The 23,245-nt window shown below is 41.8% G+C and overlaps 2 protein-coding genes across 7 annotated transcripts in view; one reads left to right on the top strand and one right to left on the bottom strand.

Moving 5' to 3' along the window:
• Positions 1 to 14,143, top strand: part of MYH15 (myosin heavy chain 15) — a 46,919-nt gene extending 32,776 nt beyond the window's left edge. For both annotated transcript variants that reach the window (XM_085546329.1, XM_015877821.2), the window contains exons 31-43: positions 994 to 1,112; positions 1,582 to 1,778; positions 2,744 to 3,093; positions 3,821 to 3,945; positions 6,154 to 6,269; positions 7,261 to 7,453; positions 8,127 to 8,330; positions 9,227 to 9,352; positions 10,672 to 10,842; positions 11,360 to 11,464; positions 12,405 to 12,500; positions 12,964 to 13,101; positions 14,001 to 14,143. In XM_085546329.1, coding sequence (XP_085402455.1) covers positions 994 to 1,112; positions 1,582 to 1,778; positions 2,744 to 3,093; positions 3,821 to 3,945; positions 6,154 to 6,269; positions 7,261 to 7,453; positions 8,127 to 8,330; positions 9,227 to 9,352; positions 10,672 to 10,842; positions 11,360 to 11,464; positions 12,405 to 12,500; positions 12,964 to 13,101; positions 14,001 to 14,018 — 1,958 coding nt within the window. In that variant the 3' untranslated portion in view covers positions 14,019 to 14,143. The remainder of the gene's footprint in view (positions 1 to 993; positions 1,113 to 1,581; positions 1,779 to 2,743; positions 3,094 to 3,820; positions 3,946 to 6,153; positions 6,270 to 7,260; positions 7,454 to 8,126; positions 8,331 to 9,226; positions 9,353 to 10,671; positions 10,843 to 11,359; positions 11,465 to 12,404; positions 12,501 to 12,963; positions 13,102 to 14,000) is intronic.
• HHLA2 (HHLA2 member of B7 family) lies at positions 516 to 23,017 on the bottom strand. 5 transcript variants are annotated; one of them, XM_032447982.2, is made up of 9 exons: positions 22,874 to 23,017; positions 22,572 to 22,609; positions 20,986 to 21,082; positions 20,170 to 20,490; positions 19,482 to 19,742; positions 18,118 to 18,408; positions 16,191 to 16,285; positions 15,928 to 15,929; positions 516 to 678 (listed from the first exon to the last, which is right to left on the bottom strand). In XM_032447982.2, the coding sequence occupies exons 3-9, from the start codon at positions 21,047 to 21,049 to the stop codon at positions 531 to 533; spliced, it is 1,182 nt and encodes a 393-aa protein (XP_032303873.1). In that variant the 5' UTR covers positions 21,050 to 21,082; positions 22,572 to 22,609; positions 22,874 to 23,017; the 3' UTR covers positions 516 to 530. The 5 variants fall into 5 exon arrangements, 4 of the variants coding, with proteins under 4 accessions (XP_032303873.1, XP_015733332.1, XP_085402629.1 ...); XR_014945764.1 differs by lacking the exons at positions 516 to 678; positions 15,928 to 15,929 and adding an exon at positions 14,148 to 14,981 and having other exon boundaries at positions 18,118 to 18,259; XM_015877846.3 differs by lacking the exons at positions 516 to 678; positions 15,928 to 15,929 and adding an exon at positions 14,148 to 14,981.
• Between the last annotated feature and the right edge of the window lie 228 nt (positions 23,018 to 23,245).

Genomic DNA, 23,245 nt, shown 5'->3' with positions numbered 1-23,245 from the left:
CAAATAAGTTACTGAAAAGCAGAACGTCAAGTGGCCACGTCAAAGAGAAGTGGTGTGCGGTGGCATTAGTACTGAATGTGACTGGACTTGGTTTGCTGAATAGAGTTGCAGCTTTGCATCTTCCAGTTTTCCTGTCTTCAGTATTGTTGTAACATTGGGTGGAGATACCCTGCCTTGAACTTGTCTTTTAAAACTCATCTGTAGTCATATCTACCAGCATGTTGTGCTACTGCCTCATGAGCTGAAGTGGATGCGCTGGCTAAGTACCACTTTTACAAACAGCACATCCACTGCAAAGCTAGAGGGAAGATGAGGGAGTTGCCATACTTCTGTTGTGTGTGTGAATACACCTTCCTCAGCATGGCCTCAGGCACTGCACTCCAGAGGATGCTCACATCCAACCAAAAAATTCATGCTACATTTTTTTGCCACAGAACTCTTATCTCTGCATCCCCACCAGATACCACTGTTCTGCTAAATTAACTTCATGTTCATTTTTAAAGACATTTCATTTCCCATCTATTTTCATGTTAGTTCTCTGGAGTCTTGAAGGGCTGCAGTTTCTGCCCAGTAGCGATGCCCTTGTGATGAGTAAAGTTTTCCTTGTGTATCCCTCTGTTTTGTATGCTGGCAGTTGTGAGGTTATTAGAGTACTTTGGAGCCCTCCAGAAAGAAATCCTTAAAGACAAGTGGAGAAAACAAAAGCAGCTAGCAGTTTCATGTAAAAGTAAGCATCAGTCTAACCTGATTCATGAAATTGGCTGAAGTTCCTGAATCAAAGTAGTGACAGTACAAATATGAGTAATCAGGAAAAAAAAGGAAAGAAAATCATGCTGGTTAAGTGTCTTGATAGGTACAAGTTTGGAAGATACTTCACAAAAGGTCAGCCGTAATCATGTTTGATCTTCCCTTCGGTAGAACTGTTTAAGTTGGACTTTGATTTTTGGCTCTGGCTGCAAGAGTGTCACTTCCTCTTCTTAAATCTTGTGACAGGGGAATTTCTAAGACAGCTTGAAGAAAAGGAGTCACTGATAAGTCAGCTATCCCGAGGAAAAACATCATTTACACAGCAGATTGAAGAACTTAGGAGACAGCTAGAAGAGGAAACCAAGGTAAGGCTTTGATTGTTCCATTCATTGAAATGGAATAGGAAAAACTACTCATATTCATTTGTATCCTGGTTAAAAACTGAAATGAGATATAGGAGTGAAAATACTACCTGCTAACTGAAGAGATATAAATTTTTGCCCTGAGAGAAGCAAGTCAAGAGAGAAGAGTTTGGAAAAATAAGCAGTGTTTGTAATTGCTAAATAAAGCTGACCTAATAGTATATGCAAAATCTCAGATCTTGCATCTTATAAATTTGGATGTTTCTCCAAAGGTATGAGAATACCTTCTGTTTTGGTAGTTTGCCCAGCATGTTACCTGCTGGGATGACTTTTTACCTGACTTGACCAGGACTGACAAGGGCAGAAGCAAAAAGAAACAAAGACTTGACCCTTGGTTTGAATTTCTAGGGCATGTTTGTTTGGGTTACGCTGTAGGTAACCCTGTAATATTGTGACCTTTCTATCCCTACAGTCCAAAAATGCCCTGGCTCATGCCCTGCAAGCAGCCAGGCATGATTGTGATCTCTTGCGAGAACAGTATGAGGAGGAGCAAGAAGCCAAGGCAGAGCTGCAGCGGGCTCTCTCCAAGGGAAATGCAGAAGTGGCACAGTGGAGAACAAAGTATGAGACTGATGCCATTCAGAGGACTGAGGAGCTGGAAGATGCCAAGTAAGTGACTTACATGGGCTTCATTTGGCTCTCAGCTGAGAATAAGAGAAGGCCCCAGGGAGACCTCATTGTGGCCTTCCAATACTTGGAGGGAACATATGAACAGGAGGGGGAACAGATGTTTACAAAGGTGGATAGTGATAGGACAAGGGGGAATGGTTTTAAACTGAGACAGGGGAGGTTTAGGTTAGAGATTAGGAGGAAGTTTTTCATACAGTGGGTGGTGATGCACTGGAACATGTTGCCCAAGGAGGCTGTGGATGCCCCATCCCTGGAGGCATTCAAGGCCAGGCTGGATGTGGCTCTGGGCAGCCTGGTCTGGTGGCTGGTGACCCTGCACATAGCGGGGGAGTTGAAACTAGATGGTGGTCCTTTTTAACCCAGGCCATTCTATGATTCTATGACTCTGTGATCTACCTCTGAGCATCTCCAGTCTGCAGGATCTTCCCTTGCTTCCAGTACATTTTCTCTATCAAGGATTTTTACTGTGATCTTTTTGGAGCTCTTCCTTTCTTTCCATTATGCCTTCTTGCTGAGACTACCATGCCCTGGCTTTCACCATCTAAATAGCCTATGACCAAAAGCCCAAGGCACGATCAACTTCCTAATCAGCAGCTATGTCTTTTAAATGGAAATTTCAGTACATGGCACTTTCATTTGACTAGGTTCTATCAAAATTCACAGCCAGCCCATAGTAGTCACAGTTAGAAATCATGGCAGGCTTGTTTGTGAGAAGTCAAAAGTTCAGTTTTGAACATTCACACACATGCACAGAATTGTCTGCCACTTGTAGCATTCACAATTTTGGTTATTTTTTTGTCTCCGATAGTCCCTTCTCTCTAGAGGCTTGATTTTTATTTTCCCTTTGGAAACTGAATTATTGAGATATTGCCTTGGTGTCAGCTTTTCTGGACAGACAGCAGTCATTGCCCTCAGTCATTTTGCTGTCTCTTCCCATCTGGCAGGAAAAAGCTTGCTGCTCGCCTGCAAGAAGCCGAGGAAGCAATTGAAGCTGCCAATGCCAAGTGCTCTTCTCTGGAAAAGACAAAGCACAGGCTGCAGAATGAGCTGGAAGATATGATGATTGATCTGGAAAAGGCCAACTCAGCAGCTGCCTCCCTGGACAAGAAGCAGCGTGGTTTCGACAAGATCATCAGTGACTGGAAGCAGAAGTATGAAGAGTCACAGGCTGAGCTGGAAGCTTCCCAGAAGGAGGCCCGCAGCCTCAGCACGGAGCTCTTCAAGCTGAAGAATGCCTATGAAGAGACATTGGACCATCTGGAGACTCTGAAACGGGAAAACAAGAACCTCCAAGGTAGGCTTCATTCAGGATTCTATGGCTGGTGCCAGAGACACAGCACTGAGAACAGCGGTAGGGAAAGGCATTTCTCTCATCCTTAGAACTTTCAGGTGTGCCTGGAGACACTGATGCTGGAAATGAAAGTTTAAGCACTGAAAATGGTTTTGCCAGAGGACTGACTAGATCTGTGTAATCTAGCGTAGCTAACAGTTTGAAACAAGAATAATTGTAGCAAGGGAGAAGACACTTAAGTGTCAGTGTAGCCTTTTTACTAGCAGTACAATCTTTGCTTGTTACACTAATGGAACAATTCACATCACTGAAAGCATGTTATAATCATAACCACTGCCTTTTCCTCCTCGCTGGCAGGGGAAGAAAGCTCACTGCTTGCAGGGGTGTCAGCCTCAGAGAACGAACAAGAAAGGTGGCAAAGATGCAACAGATGAGGCCTACATAGCTCTCGAAGTAGGGCACCGTGTGGCTAGCCTGCAGATCACAGATACAAACTAAACTGCTTCAAAAAGTGCTTATGAGAAAATCTGTGCCCTCAAGTTCATCAGGCCAAAGAAGTTGCTGTACAAGTAGGATGTACACAACCTGTCTTGCATACAGATGAGCACTTGAGGTGGCAGTCTGAGGCATGGATAGTATATTCTCATTCCATGAATTGCTTTGTGTGGAATACTCAAATTGACACTAAATCCCCCTAAACTTTTTTTTTTTTTTCATTTGTTTGTTTCAGAGGAAATTTCTGATCTGACCAATCAGATCAGTGAAGGAAACAAGAACCTCCATGAGATAGAAAAGGTCAAGAAACAGGTTGAACAAGAAAAGTCAGAGGTTCAGCTGGCTCTGGAAGAAGCAGAGGTAAGGAGAGAGAACTCAAAGGATTGAGAAGTTATTTCTTTATCACAAATTTCCCTCCTTTCTGATCCTCTCAGCTACACTGCAGATGTGGTAATAGCAAGTAGAACTGCCCTCCAACCAGCTCCCCTGAGCTTGCTTAGCCAGCCTTGGGTTTCAAGAGAGCCTGGTGACTTTTGGAGATCTCAGCTGAGATCACCAAATGGAAGCTGCTTCAAAGGAGGTGTCTCGTAGGGGTTGGCATTGTTTTCTTCTTTTCTTTTTTCTTTTCTTTTTATTTTCATGTCAGGAAGCATAAAGATCCTCTGTTCACCTTCTGAAAAACCAACAGACAGCATTCCATTTCAGGAAATCCAGGAACTGTTGTTTTACAGTATTTTATCAGATATTTCTAGTGCCTAGTTTTCATCAGCATGTTCACCATTTCCTATCATAGGGCGTAAGAAAACAAACCTCCAGATGACATCAAATCCTACAAGGCTTTAAATATTGCTTTAGATGCTGCACTTCGCTTTAAAAAAATGAAGTGGTCCCAAGCTTGGAAACAAGATAAAAACAGGCCATCCAGAAAATCTTTTACTCCCATAGGAGTTTGGTAAAGACACTTAACAACGCTGTGTTTCTTTTTATAGGAACAGACATGCATGTATCCAATAGGGATGGCCCATCACAGTTTACAGAAACAAACCAACAACGCAGAACAGACTGACTGGAGATTCTGATTTATTTCCAGGGTTTTTCTGGGAGCTTGGTGCATTGCAGAGATAGGAAGGGGGTGTAGGTGTTGCTGGCTAGAAACAACACAGCAAGGGATTGTAGGGGAGGGCTGTGTTTCATTTGAATTGTTCTCTTCATAGCATCTACTGAAGTGAGCATCATGCAGCAACAGGGATCCGTTAATGCCTTAAATGCTGTGCAACTTCTTTTGTCTATTACAGGATGCTTTACAGTTTGCAGGGATTTCACGGCCAAACAAACAGGTCTCACAATCAGAGCAGGGGAAATGGCATGTCTGTCTCCCCCAGCTCTGAGTCGTGAAGGGTGATTACATGCTCTGTCACTGAGCTTCTCTCACATGAAAGAATACATCGGTTCTGAGGGATCCAAGGGGCATGCTTTACTTTCATGAACAGTGTGAAATGGTTTCCTGAAATCTCTGGAACTGGCAGCTAACTAAAGTAAAGCAACGATGTATCTTAATTGTGATAGAAATGACTTAGTGCAGACTTTCTCCCTCCCTTGTGATTTGGGATTCTGGCCATCATCATTGGTGCTTCTGTGTGCTGTTTCCAGTAACATGGGGTGGCTGCTTGGCATGAAGTGGCATGAAAAGTGACCTGTAGCTGCTGCACAGTGGCCAGAAATAAGCAAGGATTTTGAGCAGCTTTGCTTTCAGGAACCCCACTCTATTTCCACCATCTCCTGAGGGAAACACAGCAAAGCCAGAGCACTTTGACCCTTCAGAGAGCACTTTCAAACTATGTGGTGTTCAGTTCCACTTGCCTTCTCTGGCAGCAGTGAGTCAAAGTGGCCATGAACTTGGTTTGTGCATTATCTGAGAGTCAAAGGCCTGGTGCTTAACTACTGGTTGCCACCAGCACAGTTCTTGACCTCCATAAGTGAGAGAGAACATCAGAACAAGGACAAATCTCCCTTGTTCTGTGATGTTTCCTTCATGTTAACTGATGCCTGCTCTGTGTTTCCTTTAAGTCATACTCCATAACGAGATTGCACATGTGGGAGGTTTTCAATACCCCCTCATTTGGAGAGATCTTGATGAGCTGTAAGTGGACCCCTTCAAGCTCCCAACAACAATCTGGCTTCAGTTTCTCCCTCTCCCTTAGAAGCCCATGCATTTCCTGAGAGTGTTGGCACTGCAGTGCAATGGAATACCTATGTTGGTATCAAAACTGTGTAGGCAAGGCCTAAAGCACCTGGTACTTTGGTGAGCCATGGGCTGACGGAGAATTTGTACTGAGGAGCTTTCTGCTCCATTTTCCAGCTGCCAGGTTTCATCAAAGGTGAATACAAGCATTGCTTTGCCAAATAAGCAGCAAGGGATAAGTATCCCTTGCTTAGAGATAGAAGCAGTGGAGGAATGTTGCTACTGGGAACAGTGAGAAAAGCATGAAGGGATCATCTTTCTGCTTCAGTTAGTGATTTGAAAAGAAAGGGAAAGCAACTGCAAGCTCATGGTGCTTTCTGTTCCAGGGAGCTTTGGAGCATGAAGAAAGCAAGACCCTTCGTTTTCAGCTTGAGCTTTCTCAGCTTAAAGCTGACTTTGAAAGGAAGCTGGCAGAAAAGGATGAAGAAATGGAAAATATAAGGTACTGTGCAGAGAGCTTTTATCAATGTTTCTTCTGCTAAAAGCATCGGAAATATTCCCAAGACCCAAGCCAGCCAAACAAACCACAGCTACTTATGCCACCAAAAGCAGATGCTGGTGGTACCAGTAACTAAGGCAGCTCTAGTTATTGCCCTCTGCCAGAGGGTAGTTCTACCACAAGATCTTTTCTTAGTTCAGATATTCCTATCAGTCCGGCCTCTGCCAGTGTACATGTAAACCCACCAGACACATCGCAAAGCAGCTGCGGGAAAACCAGATGGCACAGTCATGGGAAGACCATGAGCTGCTAAGCCTGTACATTCACAGCAGGAAACAAGCAGATCCAGCCTGCTTTCTCCTCCCGATCTCCTAGAATGAGCCCCAACCCAGGAGAACCACAAATCAGCAGAACTGTTGCAGTGCTGCTCAGGCTGATGTTACCTGAAGGCAATATTTAATTCTGCATCTAGTTCATTTGTACAGTCATGGCTACAATGTTTGCAGGAGGACACAAGGAGTTTGCAGTTATTCATGCACAATCTGGGTAAGCAGTGAGATTTGAAGAGGTACACGAAGCGTGGATATAAAAGGAGAGGAGCTTGCAGATAAAAAGAGGCGAGCAGCAGGAAAAGGGAAAAATAGTCAGATGACAGAAGGATGAAATCTTTTCCCCTCTTTACCCTAGCACAAACCATAGTCTGAAGAGTTAAACTGATTACAAAGACTGCTGAAGTATTGCCAAAGAAAACATAGGAGAAGGATAGGTGCTTACAGATCGGGAGTTGGCTGAGGGTGTAAAACATAGTAGACAAGTACGCAGCAACAAGGTGCTAGAAACCTATGCTATGTATATAATTCAGAAATGTACTGCTGCTTCTAGATGAGACACCTCTTGAAGGTTAAGTATGGTTTCGTGTAGCTCTGCGTCCCTTCCCAGAAAGTAAAACAATTCCCTTCACCCTTAATTTCCCATCTACTTTATCCAAAATTAGGAGGAACCAACAACGCACCATAGAGTCTCTGCAGTCCACCCTTGATTCTGAAGCCAGGAGCAGAAATGAGGCCATCCGGCTGAAGAAGAAGATGGAAGGAGACCTTAACGAGATGGAAATCCAGCTCAGCCATGCTAACAGACATGCTGCAGAAGCAACTAAGTCAGCACGTGGCCTGCAGACACAAATCAAGGTACTTTGATAGCTGGTTTTCATACCAAAACAGTAATGGTGATGAAGATCAAGAGAGAAGCTACTCTCAAGGACATGTAGTAAAGCCCTTATGATCACATCTGATAAGAGAATACTGAGCAGTAGATTTCTTCCAAGATTTGCACACAAGGTGGGTGAGATCCAGGCATGAAATCCTGCTGGCTACAGCCTCCTGCAGGGTCAGAGAGCTACAGCATGAGGTGCTGAGAAAATGTGATCTCCTTGAGAGCCTGTAAATCCTTTAAAACCGGAGAGCTAATCAGTTGGCTGGAGTACAGGGAGTGTGTGTGTACGTTCAGCTTTGTCACCTGCCTCAATATTGGTTTTTTTTTTTTTTTGTTTTAAAAAGTTTTGCTAAGAGATCTCTCATGTCACTGCCTGACTCTTGTCCCTCCTGTGCCCATGCTGCTGGTTCTGCCTGGGGTAGAAGTGCCAGCTCTGACAGACCTCAGCTCAGGTTTTTCCCTGCTTGCACCACATACCATAAAAGCTCTTGACATAACAGTCTAGAGGACTGTTTTTATTTCTCCAATAAAGAAACACTGCACCTTTGGAGGTGGGCCCCAGGTGATCTCTGCAGTCAATGGGTACTTTTATAAGCACAGGGGCTCAAAATTGAGTTGACCTGGTAAAACCTGGCTGCTTTGTTCTAGGAGCTCCAGGTGCAGCTGGATGACTTGGGACACGTGAATGAAGACTTGAAGGAGCAGCTGGCAGTCTCTGACAGGAGGAACAACCTTCTCCAGTCAGAGCTGGATGAGCTGAGGGCTTTGTTGGATCAGACTGAACGGGCGAGGAAGCTGGCTGAGCATGAGCTGCTGGAAGCCACCGAACGCGTGAACCTGCTGCATACTCAGGTTGGCTTTTTCTAGATTAAACTGAGCTTCATGTTTTAAGCACTGACACTGTTCATCCATGGGCATCACAAGACAGATGCTCCCCGCATGCCTTCTGCTTAGAAAATGAAGGAGAGAAAATAAGCCACTCTGCAGATGTGCCTCCTCCTTCCTGCCAGGGCAGCTGGAACTGATGGCTCAAGCAACTGCTTTAAGCGGTTCCCAGAAAATAGGGATGGGTGATTACAAGAGCAAGTTATAGTTCTTTTCCTCTCTAGGTGCTATAAAACCACCACTTTCCTGCTTTCAATTGGCTGTGGCTGGGTTAGAGAGGCAGACATGGTGTTATTGCTGCTGTTACTCAGCAGAGAAGACTGCAGAGCCTGGGTGCAGGCCTCCTTTGCAGAGCAGCACAATGTGCTCAGCTACACCACAGGGAGTGGTCTGTTAAGAGAGGCCTTTGGACTTTAAGAGTCATGTAGGGACACCTCCTGACTCAGCAGCATTTTTGCTGCAATATCCAACCTTCTCTTCACCAAATTTGCAATACTCAGAAGGGAGAATGAGCTTTTTCTGCTTTGATGACACAGGGTTTTTTTTCTAACCACCTCATTAACTAACAGACTATGGATCATTAGTTCTCCGAGCTGGGCTGTCTTATCCATTCTTCTAATTCAGTCTCTAGCTTATTATTTTATCTGAATCAACATCTGAATGTTTACAGCTCTGTGGGTACTCTTAACAGTTCCTAGGTCTGAAGCTAGCCGGGTAGAAAAGCCCTTTCCACACTGCTGGGTCTCCCCAGATACTGCAAAAATATTTAAGCCTTGGTGTGCTATTGTATTTAGAGTAGATAGGTTTCCAATAATCACTTTTCTTCCTTTTCTGCTTCTCCTTTGTGGAAAATGCAATGAAAGAATACAAGCCTGATCAATCAGAAGAAGAAGCTGGAGGGGGACATCTCCCAGATGCAGAATGAAGTGGAAGAATCAATCCAGGAGTGCCGGAATGCAGAGGAAAAAGCCAAGAAAGCCATCACAGATGTGAGTAGCCTGGTTCCTTGCTCATATTGTTTCTGCTCCACAGTGTCCAAGAAGGACAGCTCAGCACATCTTAGGTATGTTACAAACCTGGTATATCCCAAATGCTCCACAATAATCTGGAGGCAGCTAATAAAACTACAATGTTAAACAGGCTGGAGGCAAAAAGAGAGGAAAGAATTCTGCTTCATTTAATTTGTTTTGTTTTTTCAAGAATGCAGATTCCGCTGATCCTCGCAGCCGCAAGTCACATCACCCTTTGGTTGAGTAAAGTGCATATTTCTGTAGGGTAAACCAGTTCAGACTGATCTAGAGCTAACTGGTTGACTGGCCCACATTGAATCTGATACAAGAAACAAAATTAATGAGTCCAAAATGATTTACCCCGTAACTAGGTGTCCATTAGGAAAACATGAAGACAAAGATCCAAGAAGACAGAGTGCATTCTTCCAATCAGGAGGAGGACATCATTTGGATGTCCTTCCATCATTAGAGTATACTTTAATTTCCCACAGACCCAGAGAAATGCAGAGTTGGGCTGACATATCACATCATGGAGTGCATGAATGAAGCTATTCTTATACCACGGCCTTCGCTTCTCAGGAGGCAGAGCTATTACTGCCTGCCAGAGAGACGACACTGATTGTCCTTGATTCAACTCCAGCTTGGACTGCAGCAATTGCTGGCTTCCAATGGCTGCTCAGTGATGGATACAAAATCTGTAAATGGCTCTTGGTAGCAGGGAAACATGTCAAATCAGAAAAGAGCTAATAGGCGTGCTTGTTACCAGCCTTGCAGAACGGCCAGGGACGATGACACAAGATGCTGAAACTGAGCTTCCTATTGCAGCACGTTACAGAAACTGCTGTGCTGTTACAGCTGCTCAGGAAGCGCTCATCTATGGCTGTTCAGGGAAATTTGCCTTCCAGTTGTTTTAATCTACTACCTACCAGGACCCCCTAACTCCACTACTAGACTTCTTTAATAAGCTCTAGTTGAAATGTCTGTAGTGAGTTGTACAGATCACAGATATTGTAGATCTACACACACAGCAAGGATTCCAAATCCAAACAAATAACAAGTAAAGCAAGCAAACAACAATAACAACAAAACCCACCTCAATTCACAGCATTTAGAATAGAGAGGGGGAAAAAATGTATTCTCTCTGCCCGGGGGATACATGCAGACACAAACTATTCTTTGGAGCTCAGGGTGTAGTGAATGATCCAAGTAATGGATGATTCAAGATCTTCCATCAAGTTTTTACTGAGGTGTAATTCAATAGCATAATAAAGGTGCTGTAAAGTTTGACTGTTTTTCAGGCAGCAATGATGGCTGAGGAGCTTAAAAAGGAGCAAGACACTAGCGCTCACTTGGAGAGAATGAAGAAGAACATGGAGCAAACCATTAAAGATCTGCAGAAACGACTGGATGAAGCAGAACAAATAGCCCTGAAAGGTGGCAAGAAACAGATCCAGAAACTGGAATCCAGGGTAAGTTTGCAATCAAACTACAGTTCACTCTCCCCTGTCTTACAGAACTGGGACTGAGTAGGTGGCCTAGGGCTGCCTGGTAAGTTCGTAGTGACCGACAACAGATGCTGTGAATGCTTTCCTGTTTCACAGAACTCAGGTGAACAGTTCTTGGACACGCGTTTCCCTTTTATCATCCAGTTACAATGAACTGTTGTAGCACAGCAGTTGGCCGACTTCTTGATTAAAAAAATAATGACATATTTTAAAAAGGAATGGCACAACATCTAAAACTGGGAAAGGACTCTGCTTGCTTCCCTTAAACATTTTTTTTCCTCTTGACAAAGGTTCTGAGTAGGACCTTTGACTGCTAGTTCAGCTGAAATACAGTTAAGGAAAATAGAATGGGAAGAATGATCCATTTTTGAAATTCGGTTATATTAAGATGCTGAGAAAACAAGCAATTCTTGAGCTGTGAAGTACATCAGCTGCTGCTTTGTAAGTGTAACTAAGGGCAAGAGGTTTTTCTTTTTTGCAGGTTCGTGAGCTGGAGAATGAACTTGAGAATGAACTCCGCCGCAACTCAGATGCCCAAAAGGGAGCCCGCAAGTTTGAAAGGCGCATAAAGGAGCTGACTTACCAGGTGACCATGGACTGCATAGCCACTGGGTCCCAGTGAAGAATAAAGGAAGGCATTACCCAATGCTTTCTGATTGCAAGAAGCTTTATGGATGGGAATAATATCTTTGTAGGGCTACTATTGTCTTGCCTGACTCATTCTAATTACAGTTAGGAAGGATGCTATTGCTGGGATTTGGATGGTTTTAGCATGGTTTAGATGATGATTTGCACTGCAATGGAAGAAAGCTCAGCTGTCTCTTAGAGATGCTGCTAAAGAGAGGATTCTGATGCATCACCATGTGTAGGGCTGCCCAGTCCCAGAGCTCTGACACTTACCACAGGCTTACAAACAGCTGCTCATGCTGCTTGCCTTTCAAAAAAAAAAAGGACTTCAGTACAGAGCACTGCTTCCATTGCTTTTGACAGTGTTCTTAAGATCCTATTCATTGATCTGTTTAGTCTATTATTTAATGTCACACATGTTGTTTGACTTCTGTATGCAGAGCCTGAAAGCTGCTAAGAAGGCACAGGCAGATAGAATTAACTGGCCTGCCTGTTTATGGCCTGCAAAAGCTTAAACTTGGCTCATTTTACCAGAAATGCCTTCAAAACAGATTTAACCATCAAATTACATACAATTACATAGACCTGTTTCACTCAACAATGACACACTCTATAAGAACAAGTGCTTCTCACCCCCAAGCAAGGAATCCTCTGTGCATGTATAGGTATATATAAGTATATAAATACAGACACTACTCTCTTTTAGTCCCCAGCCTCCAAGATCTCACACATCATCTTCAATCAGCCTACAGAATCTATGCGCAGGTTGACCACAATATGACTTGCTCATACTTCAGATGACATGTTTGCAAAATAATATACAAGCCAATATACTGCACTGTGGGAGATGCTTTTGACCTTTTTACACTATTAACCCAATTACTGGTGTTTTGGTGCAGTCAGAAGAAGATAAGAAGAATCTGGCCCGAATGCAGGATCTGATAGATAAGCTACAACTAAAAGTGAAGAGCTACAAACACCAAGCAGAGGAAGCTGTAAGTGACTACTTTACTTTGGCCTTTTTTTCCTAGCTGTGTTTATATGAAGGCTGGATTTATAAATACATTTATGTATAAAATATATAGCATTTGTACTGATTACTTTAAATTATTCCACTTTAGCTCAAGATTGGGGAATAATTTGCAGGATGCAAAGAGAAGGGAAGAACAGGAAAGACTTTTTTTCCTAGTACTCCCTCAGGAGGTTTGTTGAGAGCCTTCCAGTACACTTAAAATGAAGAGTGCTGCTGAAAACATCAAATCCTTTCTTTGTGGAGAAAAAAAATCCCTAACCACTAAAAAAAAAAACAAAAAAACCCACCAACCCTTGGCCCTTTAAAAGTCAAGTGGGTTCCATAGGGCTATTACTTAGTCATGCTGAGCCCCTTTTGTTACATTTGATATGGAAAGCTTTATTTCTTAGGTACTGGAGGAAATCAGCTCTGTTTTCTCTCACTAGGAAGCACAAGCCAATCTGTACCTTTCCAAGTACAGAAAACAGCAACATGATCTGGATGATGCTGAAGAAAGGGCAGAAATAGCTGAATCTCAAGTTAACAAGCTGAGGAGCAAGTCAAGAGATATTGGCATGAAAAAGGTACAGTTTTACTCTATGGGGCAAACATGACCGGTCAATACACCATAGCCGAGAAAAATGGTAGTATAGTAAGACTGATGAAAATGAAAGGTGTTACAAAAATCAAACCATGCCTGACTGTACCTGCCTGATAGCAACCAAGGAAAGGAAGGGTAGTGTTGCTACTTGTAGCAGTGATAGAAGACGAGCAGGGTCACTGCTTTTATTTGCTTCATTTGCAAAGGTAACAAACTCCCATACTTAACATCATATAAATGTAATGGAGGTGAAGTAAGAAAAAATAAATTTTTCCATATTATTTATCTGTTCTTATCCCTTTCCATACCACTACTTCCTTCATTCTTCTGTATCCACAATTCTGTGGAAATACTCCAATTTCTGCTTTTACACTGGACTGGTAGAGTCATCTTTAGCTGAAATAAATTACTGTAGTTTCACTGTCTACAGCAGGGCTACATTAATACTAGATGAACATCTCGTCTTCTACACATCTGCACACTTTCTTTAGGGAGAGGATGCCATAGGGAAGCCTTCATTAGTGTTATTAGATTAGCATTAAAAATAACTTTCTAATACTGCTAACCCCTATTCCTGGAAGTATGTATGATTCAGAGCAAACAACATTGTATTGCAACAAAATCATCTGCTTTTAAAGGATACAAATGCTAGCATTAGGACAAGACACCTGTATTCTTCACTAAGTAGGACAGAAAAGGTTGGCTAGATTCAATACAGTATGTGTATTTAGTTCTAGTGTGTTTCAGCTATAAGCTGCTAAAGCAAAGAAGCACAAGCATTAGTGAATGGAAGTTTCTGTCATTTACTTGTGAACTTACCATAAATCCCCTGCACAGTGTTTTGTTTTTCAACAGCTTTCTACTTTCGCAATTGTATTTCAGGTTCATGAAGAGGAGTAAGCGCAGTCCTGGCTCACAGACACAAGATAATTGATACCATCAAGCATAACCAAAAGCAGATGTACAAAAACAAAACTAAAACAAGCACTTACAAAAATAAATATCAAGCGAAAACCAAAACACAACGTATAGTGTATTGCATTCATCTTTATATATTTTCATTTTGTTAAGCCCCAGGGATCAATACTGGATTACATACTGCCAATAGCCCACTTCATTATTTAGGAACAAATCCCAGTTGTCAGATCTCTTGTGAAATCAAACAGGAGGGCAAATCCAGTCATGTTTCCCAGTCTCAGAGGACAGCATTTAAAGCCAGAATATCAGGCTTCTAGCTGCCCTGTTTGCTGGTCAGAGGCTGTAGCAGTTATTTTACCACAGCAGAAGCTAAACTCCAGATCAACGATCAGTTTAGAAGCTTCTCCTACAATTGGCGAAAGGATGTTTGCTCTCTCGCCGCAGGACAGGCATCAGAAATGCTGTGGAGGGACTTGTCACATAAAGACTGCCTGTGGTTCAGAAATAGTGTTCTTTTAGATCTCTTCCTCTTTAAAATTGGTGTTAAAACATTCAGTAAAGTGCAAAACAGTACATAAGTCCTCTCTTCCCCTTACAGATTAAAAAAAACCAAAACAAACAAACAAAAACAACAACAACAAAAAAAAAAACCACCAACCCTCAAAATTTGATTTTCCTTGAAATGTTCCCATTGTCCTTTTAATACACCCAAATTTCACGTACAAACGTCAGTTGACTTGCATATGATTTCTTCTGTCAGTTTACTTGCTTGTTCCTGCTGCTCACGTAATTCGCCTTCCATTGTGCTCCTAGTGCTGCTCAATGGGAAAAAATTCCTATGTTCTCCAAGCTTATTTTCAGCAACAAGCACAGGAGCCTCCATTTGCAGTGAAAGGGTTTCCTTTATTATGGCGAGGATACTCATAGCACTCCTTCTTTGTGTTTCTGGTTAAAACAAAAACTTCCGTGAGAACTACTTACACATCAAATTAATCCTCTGTTGCAAACAGAACAAGACATTCTTGTGACAGAAGTCAGTATTTTCCATTTTAAGACTAGGCTGAGCAAAATAAACATCTTCACAACAACACAGAAACATTCCCGTTTCTTCCCTCTACCTTAATCAATGTCACCAGTGCTGTGTTAACCTCTCAAATTGTTCTGTGTCCTCTGATTATGAGATAAAGGTCTCAACGAGTCCCAAGATGAAAGAGTACTGCTTAAGCTCTTCATATGAAACAGTTTCATTTCAAATATACGCTACCATCTCCAAAGCATATCAGCATTACTAAAACTGGCTGGCATCCAACAAGAATCTCTACATGAGAGCAAAACAAAGTAAAAATGACAGAAATTAAATCATTTTGTAAGGGCATTTAGCAACAGGATGAGGGGAAATGGCTCTGGACTGGAAGAGGGTGGACTTGGACAGGATGTTGGGATGAAGTCTTTGCTGTGAGCATGGTGACACACTGGAGCGAGTTGCCTGGGGAGGTTGTGGATGCCTCCTCCCCTGAGGTGTTTAGGGCTGGATGTAGCTAATTGTTTGAGTTGGAATGGACACTTACAGGTGACCTAGTTCAACCCCTCTGCAATGAACAGGGAAGCAATGAACACATAGCAGCTAGATCAAGTTGCTCTGAGCCCCACCCAGTCGGATTCTGAACGTCTCCAAAGCTTTGGTACATTCAGAGACATAACCCACCTCTGAGCAACCTGTTCCACTGCCTCACCCACCTTATCAGTAAAAAAGCAAACAAACAAACAAAAAACTCTTCTTCCTTATATTCAATCAAAATCTCCTCTCTTTTAGTATGAAACCATTTCCCCTCGTCCTATCACAACAGCCTCTGCTGAAGTTATCAGAAAGTATTTGTAAAGGACAATCTACTTCTTCATCTTTTCACAGAGAATGGGAGAGCAGTCTGGTTAACGGAAGGGCATATTTCAACACAATTACAACCAAAGTATTATATCCAAGAGAGCTTTCAGGACATAGAAAAGAACTGAAGACAATTTTCCTATGCAGAGATTTATCACTCTATATTTTCAGACTTTTTTCCTACTTGCCCCATTTAAATAATGAAAAACAAATTTATGCTTATATTTCAGTTTAATGCTTTCAAAAATAAATCCACTCGTGATTGTACATACCTTGCAGATACAGAATACCACTATCACCATCAGTACAATGATAACGATCACAGTCACTGTCACTATCGCAATTGTCAGGGTGTTACCTGTGTGTTCTTTAAAAGCACAAATTGCAAAATGTTAAACAAAAGCTTTTTATATGGCACATCAACACCCGCTGCTTTTCAGTAAGTATATCTAAACTATAATTTTTCTCTCATTTATAGAGAAGCCTATTAATTCAGGGAGAACATCTCAATTTCTTTATAATGTCACTGATACAATGGTCAAGTTACTTGACCCATGCAATAAGTGAAGACTATAACGTGATATTTTAATGAATATCTAGTATGAATATCTAGGAGCACATTACTTTTCCTTAACTCTGCTGATAGAAAATCCTGCATTCTCATAAGATAAAATCTGCTAACTTAATTTCCTGGAGGTTGAACCTTGACCCTTGAGGTCTCTTTCAACCCAAGCCATTCCATGACTCTAATATCAGCCTGGTAAACAGTGCTTCCAGGTACAGTGCTCAGTGTCATTAGCAGCACTGGAGATTTCCAGTGCAATGGCTCTGTGTTTTTCAGCCCAGACAACAAATCTAATCATTCCTCATACCAAATCTTTTCAACTTTCATCTAGAATGTTTTCCACCTTCACGATGCAACCATGCAATCCAGATGCATACAAAAAACATTAGATCCTCAAATGGGTGGTAACAACGGATTCCGCAGGAGACAAAAGCCCATCTAAGCAGTGAATGGCTCTATGAAGCACTGAGCATTTCCTTACTTCAGCTCCTAACACTCACATTTGGAGGACTCAGTCTTTTACATGTGGATCTATTTTAGGCTTCACTTCTTCTGCTGTGTCTTCTCCATGTTTTCAGCCCATGCTGACACAAAAATGCTCATCAGCTTGGAAAATATTTTTCCTGTTCTGCATTACGTATTTCTGGCCCAAAATTAGGAAAACATGAACAGCTTTAGTGATTTAGCCACCAAATGAGGAGATGATTGGTGTCTCTGTGGCTACTGTGAGATCCACCTGCAGAGTAGCCAGAAGAAAGGCAGCTGGAGGATAATCAAGGTCATATTTCCAGTGGAAAGGTATGTGTATATCTCTCCACTAAGGGTACAGGGAGAATAACATAATTGTGCACACACGTTAGGAGCATCAGTTATATGTGCAACACCTTGGAGGTATCCTATACTCTCAACTTCAGAAGCACAATATCAGACTAATAGGATAAGAAAAATCATTCTGGAATTTGAGTTTCGAGGAGATATGTTTGTCTGACTCAGAAGTTTTACTTAAACTAAGCATCCTCCTTCATATTTCATATAGCCAATGCCATTTAATGCATATTTTTCAGTTGTGAATTAAGCTGCCATAGGAGAAGACAAATATCTGCAGTTATTATAACTTAGTCAATTCCCTTTTATGATATGTTGCCCCAGTCAGTTGGAAGTTGACTACAGTTCATAAATTTAAAGGCATGCAGAAATACCTGTGTATTTCCAATTCTGAAAAAGGCCTACTATGTAAAATTAAACCTTTGACAATAACAACCACAAGGTTCTCCTCAACAAGGTTTCTTCTGCATTAAAAAAAAAAACAAAAAAGAACGACACCACATCTTTGGGCTTGCCTTCATCTCCTTTCTACTGCTGAGAGGCTTTACTTGCATTACAGCAAGTTTTAGGACACAATTCTGTAAGTTTCTTTATGCTCCTGACAGCACAGCCCTCCGTGCAGAGAATGAGAAGAAAAAACCCGCAGATCCTTAAACAAATACACCTTAATGTTTTCCACCTGGGATAGTAACAATGAATTGTCTCTCCCTCTAGCCATTACTTATTATAAAAAGCTATTTTACTGATTTCTGATTGATGCTTTGGTTCTGAACTCCCATCATTTGTCTCCCTCCCTTATAATAACTTACCAACTTGCAGCGTTGTCACGGAAAGTCTTGTGCTGTGAGGTGCTGAAATATTGCACACATAGTCTCCACTGTCATCCACACTAAGATCAGTAATTCTGAGTGAAAAGTTGTTTTGGATAATTTGAACTCGAGGCTGGTGATTCTGAAATGTACCATTGAAAGAGGCCAGGACTGAGATAGAGGCATTTTTGTTTCGTTTCCAGACAACAGTGAAATCTTTAGCACGTAAAGCATTATTGCTGTATTCACAAGAAATGACAGCGCTACTTCCTTCAGCTTTTGAAAGTTGGTCTGAAATAGATAATTACAAAAACCCTCTATAATTACTTCAGAAAACAGTATGAAAGTTAGAAGAAGATATTTAAAAGAGGAAAAAAAAACAACAAAAACCCACAATGGTCAAAAAGTACCTGTTTCAGTACCTTGATACCACAGTCACACACCACAGTATGTTTCTGGAAGGTTTTTGTTTCTATCTTCAGATGCTACCTCTTATCTATTAAAAAAAAACCCAAACATACACATTTCTCCCCTAATGTGCAGGACCCTGAAGGACTCATTAATAGAATGGATTTGATCCATTTTAGGTGTAGTCTGAAGTTATATAAAATTCTAGACACTGGGAGCAACTGAATTAACAGAGGTGTGGGGCTGAAACTATTGAGAGGAAAAAAACAAACCAACCACCTGTATCCAACAATGTTATCGTGTAAAGAACAGGAAAGAAATTTATTCCCAAAATGCTCCAATGAGATGGCAGACATGCAGTGAAAGTCAAACAAAGGTGTAATGAAATGCAGCATTTTCACTTGTGGATTGGAAAGACAAGGTGTAATGAAATGCAGCATTTTCACTTGTGGACTGGAAAGACAGATTAATGAAACAGACATTTATGGTGCACTTGTTATCTGCTATGGTATCATACTTGAAACCTTCCATAGTCATACACTACTGTGCCTAAATTAAAAACACCACTCTTCCTCTGAAGCAAACACAGTGGATTAGGAGCTGAGACTGTTCTGGGCGTGCTTTAGGGAGCAATCAGGGCAGCAGAGGCAGTCATGCATACATCTGACAAGGAGCTCTTACAGTGTTCTTCATCCAATTAAAAACATTTCCTAAAATCTAGTCTAGTTCTACCCTCTTCCAGTTTAAAACCATTTACCCTTGTCCTGTCACTACCTGCCATTATAACCATTATAAAAAGGCCTTCCCCAGACTGTCTACAGGTATCCTAGAGTTACTCCAAGCTGCTATAAGTTCTCCTCAGAGCCTTCTCTTCTCCAGGCTGAAGAGCCCCAGCAATGTGACAACCAATATTTACAGTAATGATGTAGGAAGAAGCTTTATCCCTTTATCCTTACCATGCATACTCCACACAGCAGTCCAGTTATCATGGGAGAGATTAATATGACAGTAGTAAGTGTCAGATGTGTTTATAACGTTCTGGTCACTTCTAACAGAAGAGAGAACTCCATTCCTGGTTTCCTCCCGACCTGTTTCTGGGATGTATGCATTGCCTCGTACCCAAGTTACATTTGGTGTCAAGTAAGTATGAAAGGCATAGCACTTCAAAATCCTTGCTGTTTCTGTCTTTTGGTATTCCAGTGCACAAACAGGGAGAACTGTAGATCAGAAAAAAACAAAACAACCAAAAAAAACAGACCTATTAATTTAAAAATCCTTTTTAAATTGAAGCAGATGGTGGTTTTAAATAACATTGTAAAGAATAAGTAAAACAAATGAAAAATTTAGTATATGTGATTTCAAAGGAAAGCACAGCCTTACTTATCGTCATTACTGTTCTAAGACACATTATGTTTTAAGAGTCAAGTGTACTAATTACTCCTTCCAAACAACTGTGCAGTAGATTCTGATGTCACACTGTGTTTTTCTAACTTGTTACGTCTTACTAGAGGAAAAGCGAACACCAGAAGGTCCAAGAGGTGCTCTGTTAGTTGGAGGATTTCAATTCCACGTGAGAATTAATGCCAGCAAATCTGTTAGAGTCAGCCAATTTCTACTGGCTGTTCTTTTTGTAGTTTTACCAACCTTGTACCCGCAGCATGACATCCACTTCTGTTTTAGCTTTCTCTGTTCCCACATAGCAATGATAAAGGCCCTCATCAGTCAAGGTCACATTACTAAGTTTCAAGGAGGCATTTCCATGAGCAATGTTCTGATGAAAAAGATGTGTTCTGTTTCTGTAATCTGGGTGCTGGCCTTCTAGCTGGTCCTTCTGCTCATAGTAGCTGAGTACATTTTTGTTCTCTTTCTTCCAGTAAATTACTTCATCGTTCCCAGGTGGAAAAGGACAAGGAAGGATGACATCCTTAGAAAACAGCCCTGTTACAGTTTGCCGTTCTCTAGAACCTAAAGCACATAAGAACAAATGACTAAGTTGCATTAAATCTAGCCCATAAGAATTTTCTGCACCTCCTTATCCCTGACTGAAAACTCTGATATTTAATGATCTACATATATGGCAACCCCGGCAGAGCAATTTGGGGGACCTTTCCCCAGCCATCTCAGCACAAAGTTCATAGCACATGGAACCATTTTCATTTCTAACTGATAACCAGTGCCTGACTTGGGGCACCAGTCAAGCAGGCACTGGTTATCAGTTAGTACTGAAAATGGTTCCATGTGTAAATGCCCCAGCCAAGTCATGTGGCAGAACTGCAGGAAAGTAATGGTCTCTGTGCTTAAAGGCCAAGGCCATCTGAGTCACAATGTTCCAGTCTTCTTCAGCATCAGGAGTGCTTTACTCCACCTTAGCCATTAACAATGTTTGAATAATTCCTCACATAAAAAATTAGTAACAGCCGTCATTCTTATTTTTCTTTAAAAAAAAGAACTTTAACCTACCCCAAAGCATAGCACAAAGAGAAAGTAAATGGAGAAGGAGATATGGTATTTTCTGTCCCTTCATATCTTCCTTGATTCATAGTAGATTCACTTCAAACTGACAACAAAAAAGGAGGGGAAAAAAAAGCAACACAAAACTGTTTCAATGCAAATAAGTCTCTCCAGCTGCATTGTTTTCTTTATACAGTTTATCAACTACCATATCTTTCTGCAATAGGTTTTGACACGTTTCTTGGCATTAATGTTACAAAGTACGCTATACATTTTATAAACATTTAGGCCTTCTTATTGCCAAGCCATCCATTTTCAGTCTGTTTTTGAAGTGTTAACGCTTGCTGCTGATCTTCAAAATTAATGAGTAGAACACAGGGGAAAAACAGCCAAGGGCCTTTTCTGAAAGGAGACAAACCAGTTTTTCCATTCCCTGAAATAGACTCCTTCAGTATTTGTTTTTCTGAAGTGGGGAGTTTGCCTGATAGTCCAAACACCGCAGGTATAAAGAATGTTCAGCTGAAGCCCTTTTGATCAAGTGAACTTCTACAAATACGCAATATGGAAGTCTGGGGTAGGAACACAGACAAGAATGAAGCTCCCCCATCAGCTTTTTAGGTTTGTTGGTCAAATGACAACAGAGAAAACTCACCTGTATAACAACACAAGAACTTTCCTGTAACTGACAGACCACGCTCTTCCTCCATCCAGGTGCATTACTTCAAAATACAGCTGAGCATGGTAAAGAAATTATCTCATGACCCATATAGTTTACAGAGAGCCTAAAGGGCTTCCCCTACTCCTCTGTCCCTCCAGAAAGGAGACCTACACACACTCTAACTTAGACAAGGCACAGGTTTGGCTGGGATTGCTGGTCAGTTCTTCTATCCTACACCAATACTGACAAAGAGTTTTGACTGGTGTGTGCAATTGTATTTATGGTGCGTGTGAATCTTACATCCCAAGGATTTTGCATGTAGCTTCTTCCGCAAAGCAAGAGTGATTTTATGTATTACCACTTTTTGTGGAGGGGGCCAGAGGGGCACCAAATTCTTAAACCTGAAGAAGAGATTATGCAAGAGTAAAACAACCTCAATATATTAATTTATTTGTACCTTTAGCTACAGTGACTAACTAGCAGCAGTTGCCAACGCAAGGAGAAAACAAGTTAGATACTGGAAAACTGTATGCATCAGGTTTTCCAGCATTTGCTTTGACCACCATATGAAACAAACAGCAAAAGGCTTTGTCACCTTGTTGGAATGTGACATTTTGTTTCCAATTTACCTGTACCCTGGCCAAAGGGTTCACCTAGCATACTTACTTCTTAGCAGCATGTGGGAGTGGTCACACATTACAACATTCCCTGTCTTGTCAGACAAAAGTTATTAGTTCTTAGGAAAAGGATTGTTTCTTTGCTTTTTAAGGTAACTTCATAGTAACTTCATAATGGCACATTCCAAGCACGTGCAGCCTTAAGAAAGCTAGAAATGCCTGAACACATCATGTTTTACTAAGGAAGAATCACACGCACAAAAAGTCCGTATCAGCAGTAAGCACAGAAAGGCTTGGAGCCAGCCATAAAGATCACCTACCATGCACGTCCAACCTTTTGGCTTGCAGGAACCTGTTCCTGTAGGGGAAAATAAGATTATTAAGACAATATATTAAATAGCATTAATGCTCACCAATAGAACATGCCTTAAATGCCAACTGCATGCCAATGTACCAAACGCAGACTCCAAACACAACTTCAGCCAGTGAGAAATACTCCCAATGGAACCTTTCTTAAGAAGCAGACCTGAAACGTCACATTTTACCTCACACATTTTGCTTCTACACCCCAGCTTTCACCCTTTCATGCCAGAGTGTTGCTCTGAGCACTATTTAGTTTTACCTCTTCAGAGTTCACGAACAGCAAAGCACCCGGAGCTCCTCTTGGAGGCAGGGAGCGAAGGTACAGCTTAACAGGCTTATATAACTTTTCTTCGGGGCTGTGCCCTTTCCCTTTCCAAAGCACTCCCATGGCTACAAGTCCTCTGCCCCACTGCGCTCTCTGGTACTGTATATCAGTACATACACTCAGAGCGAGGAGCACCAATCCCTGCGCTTTCTCTCACAGCAGCAGCCAATCCAGCTCCTGCCAACCCTGTGGGATGGGCGGAGAGTTTCCGAGCGCTGATTCGCCGTTGACCTGAGTGCGCTGAGCCGCCATTGGTGGCATGGAGGAAGAGGCAGACGGTGATTGGTAGAGCCGGTTGCTTCGGTT

This window comes from Coturnix japonica, chromosome 1 (genome assembly GCF_054131305.1).
Source record: "Coturnix japonica strain WE chromosome 1, WE-NBRP24, whole genome shotgun sequence".
NCBI lineage: Eukaryota > Metazoa > Chordata > Aves > Galliformes > Phasianidae > Coturnix > Coturnix japonica.
Note: the sequence above shows the minus strand (reverse complement) of the source record. Positions and strands in the feature narration are given on the sequence as shown.

Coding starts and splice junctions, on each gene's coding strand:
- HHLA2 (XM_032447982.2), bottom strand. CDS start 21,049: ATGAAGGGACAGAAAATACCATATCTCCTTCTCCATTTACTTTCTCTT. Junction 19,743..20,169: donor TGTCATGCTGCGGGTACAAG/GTTGGTAAAACT, acceptor TCTGATCTACAG/TTCTCCCTGTTTGTGCACTG. Junction 16,286..18,117: donor CGTGACAACGCTGCAAGTTG/GTAAGTTATTAT, acceptor GTGCTTTTAAAG/AACACACAGGTAACACCCTG.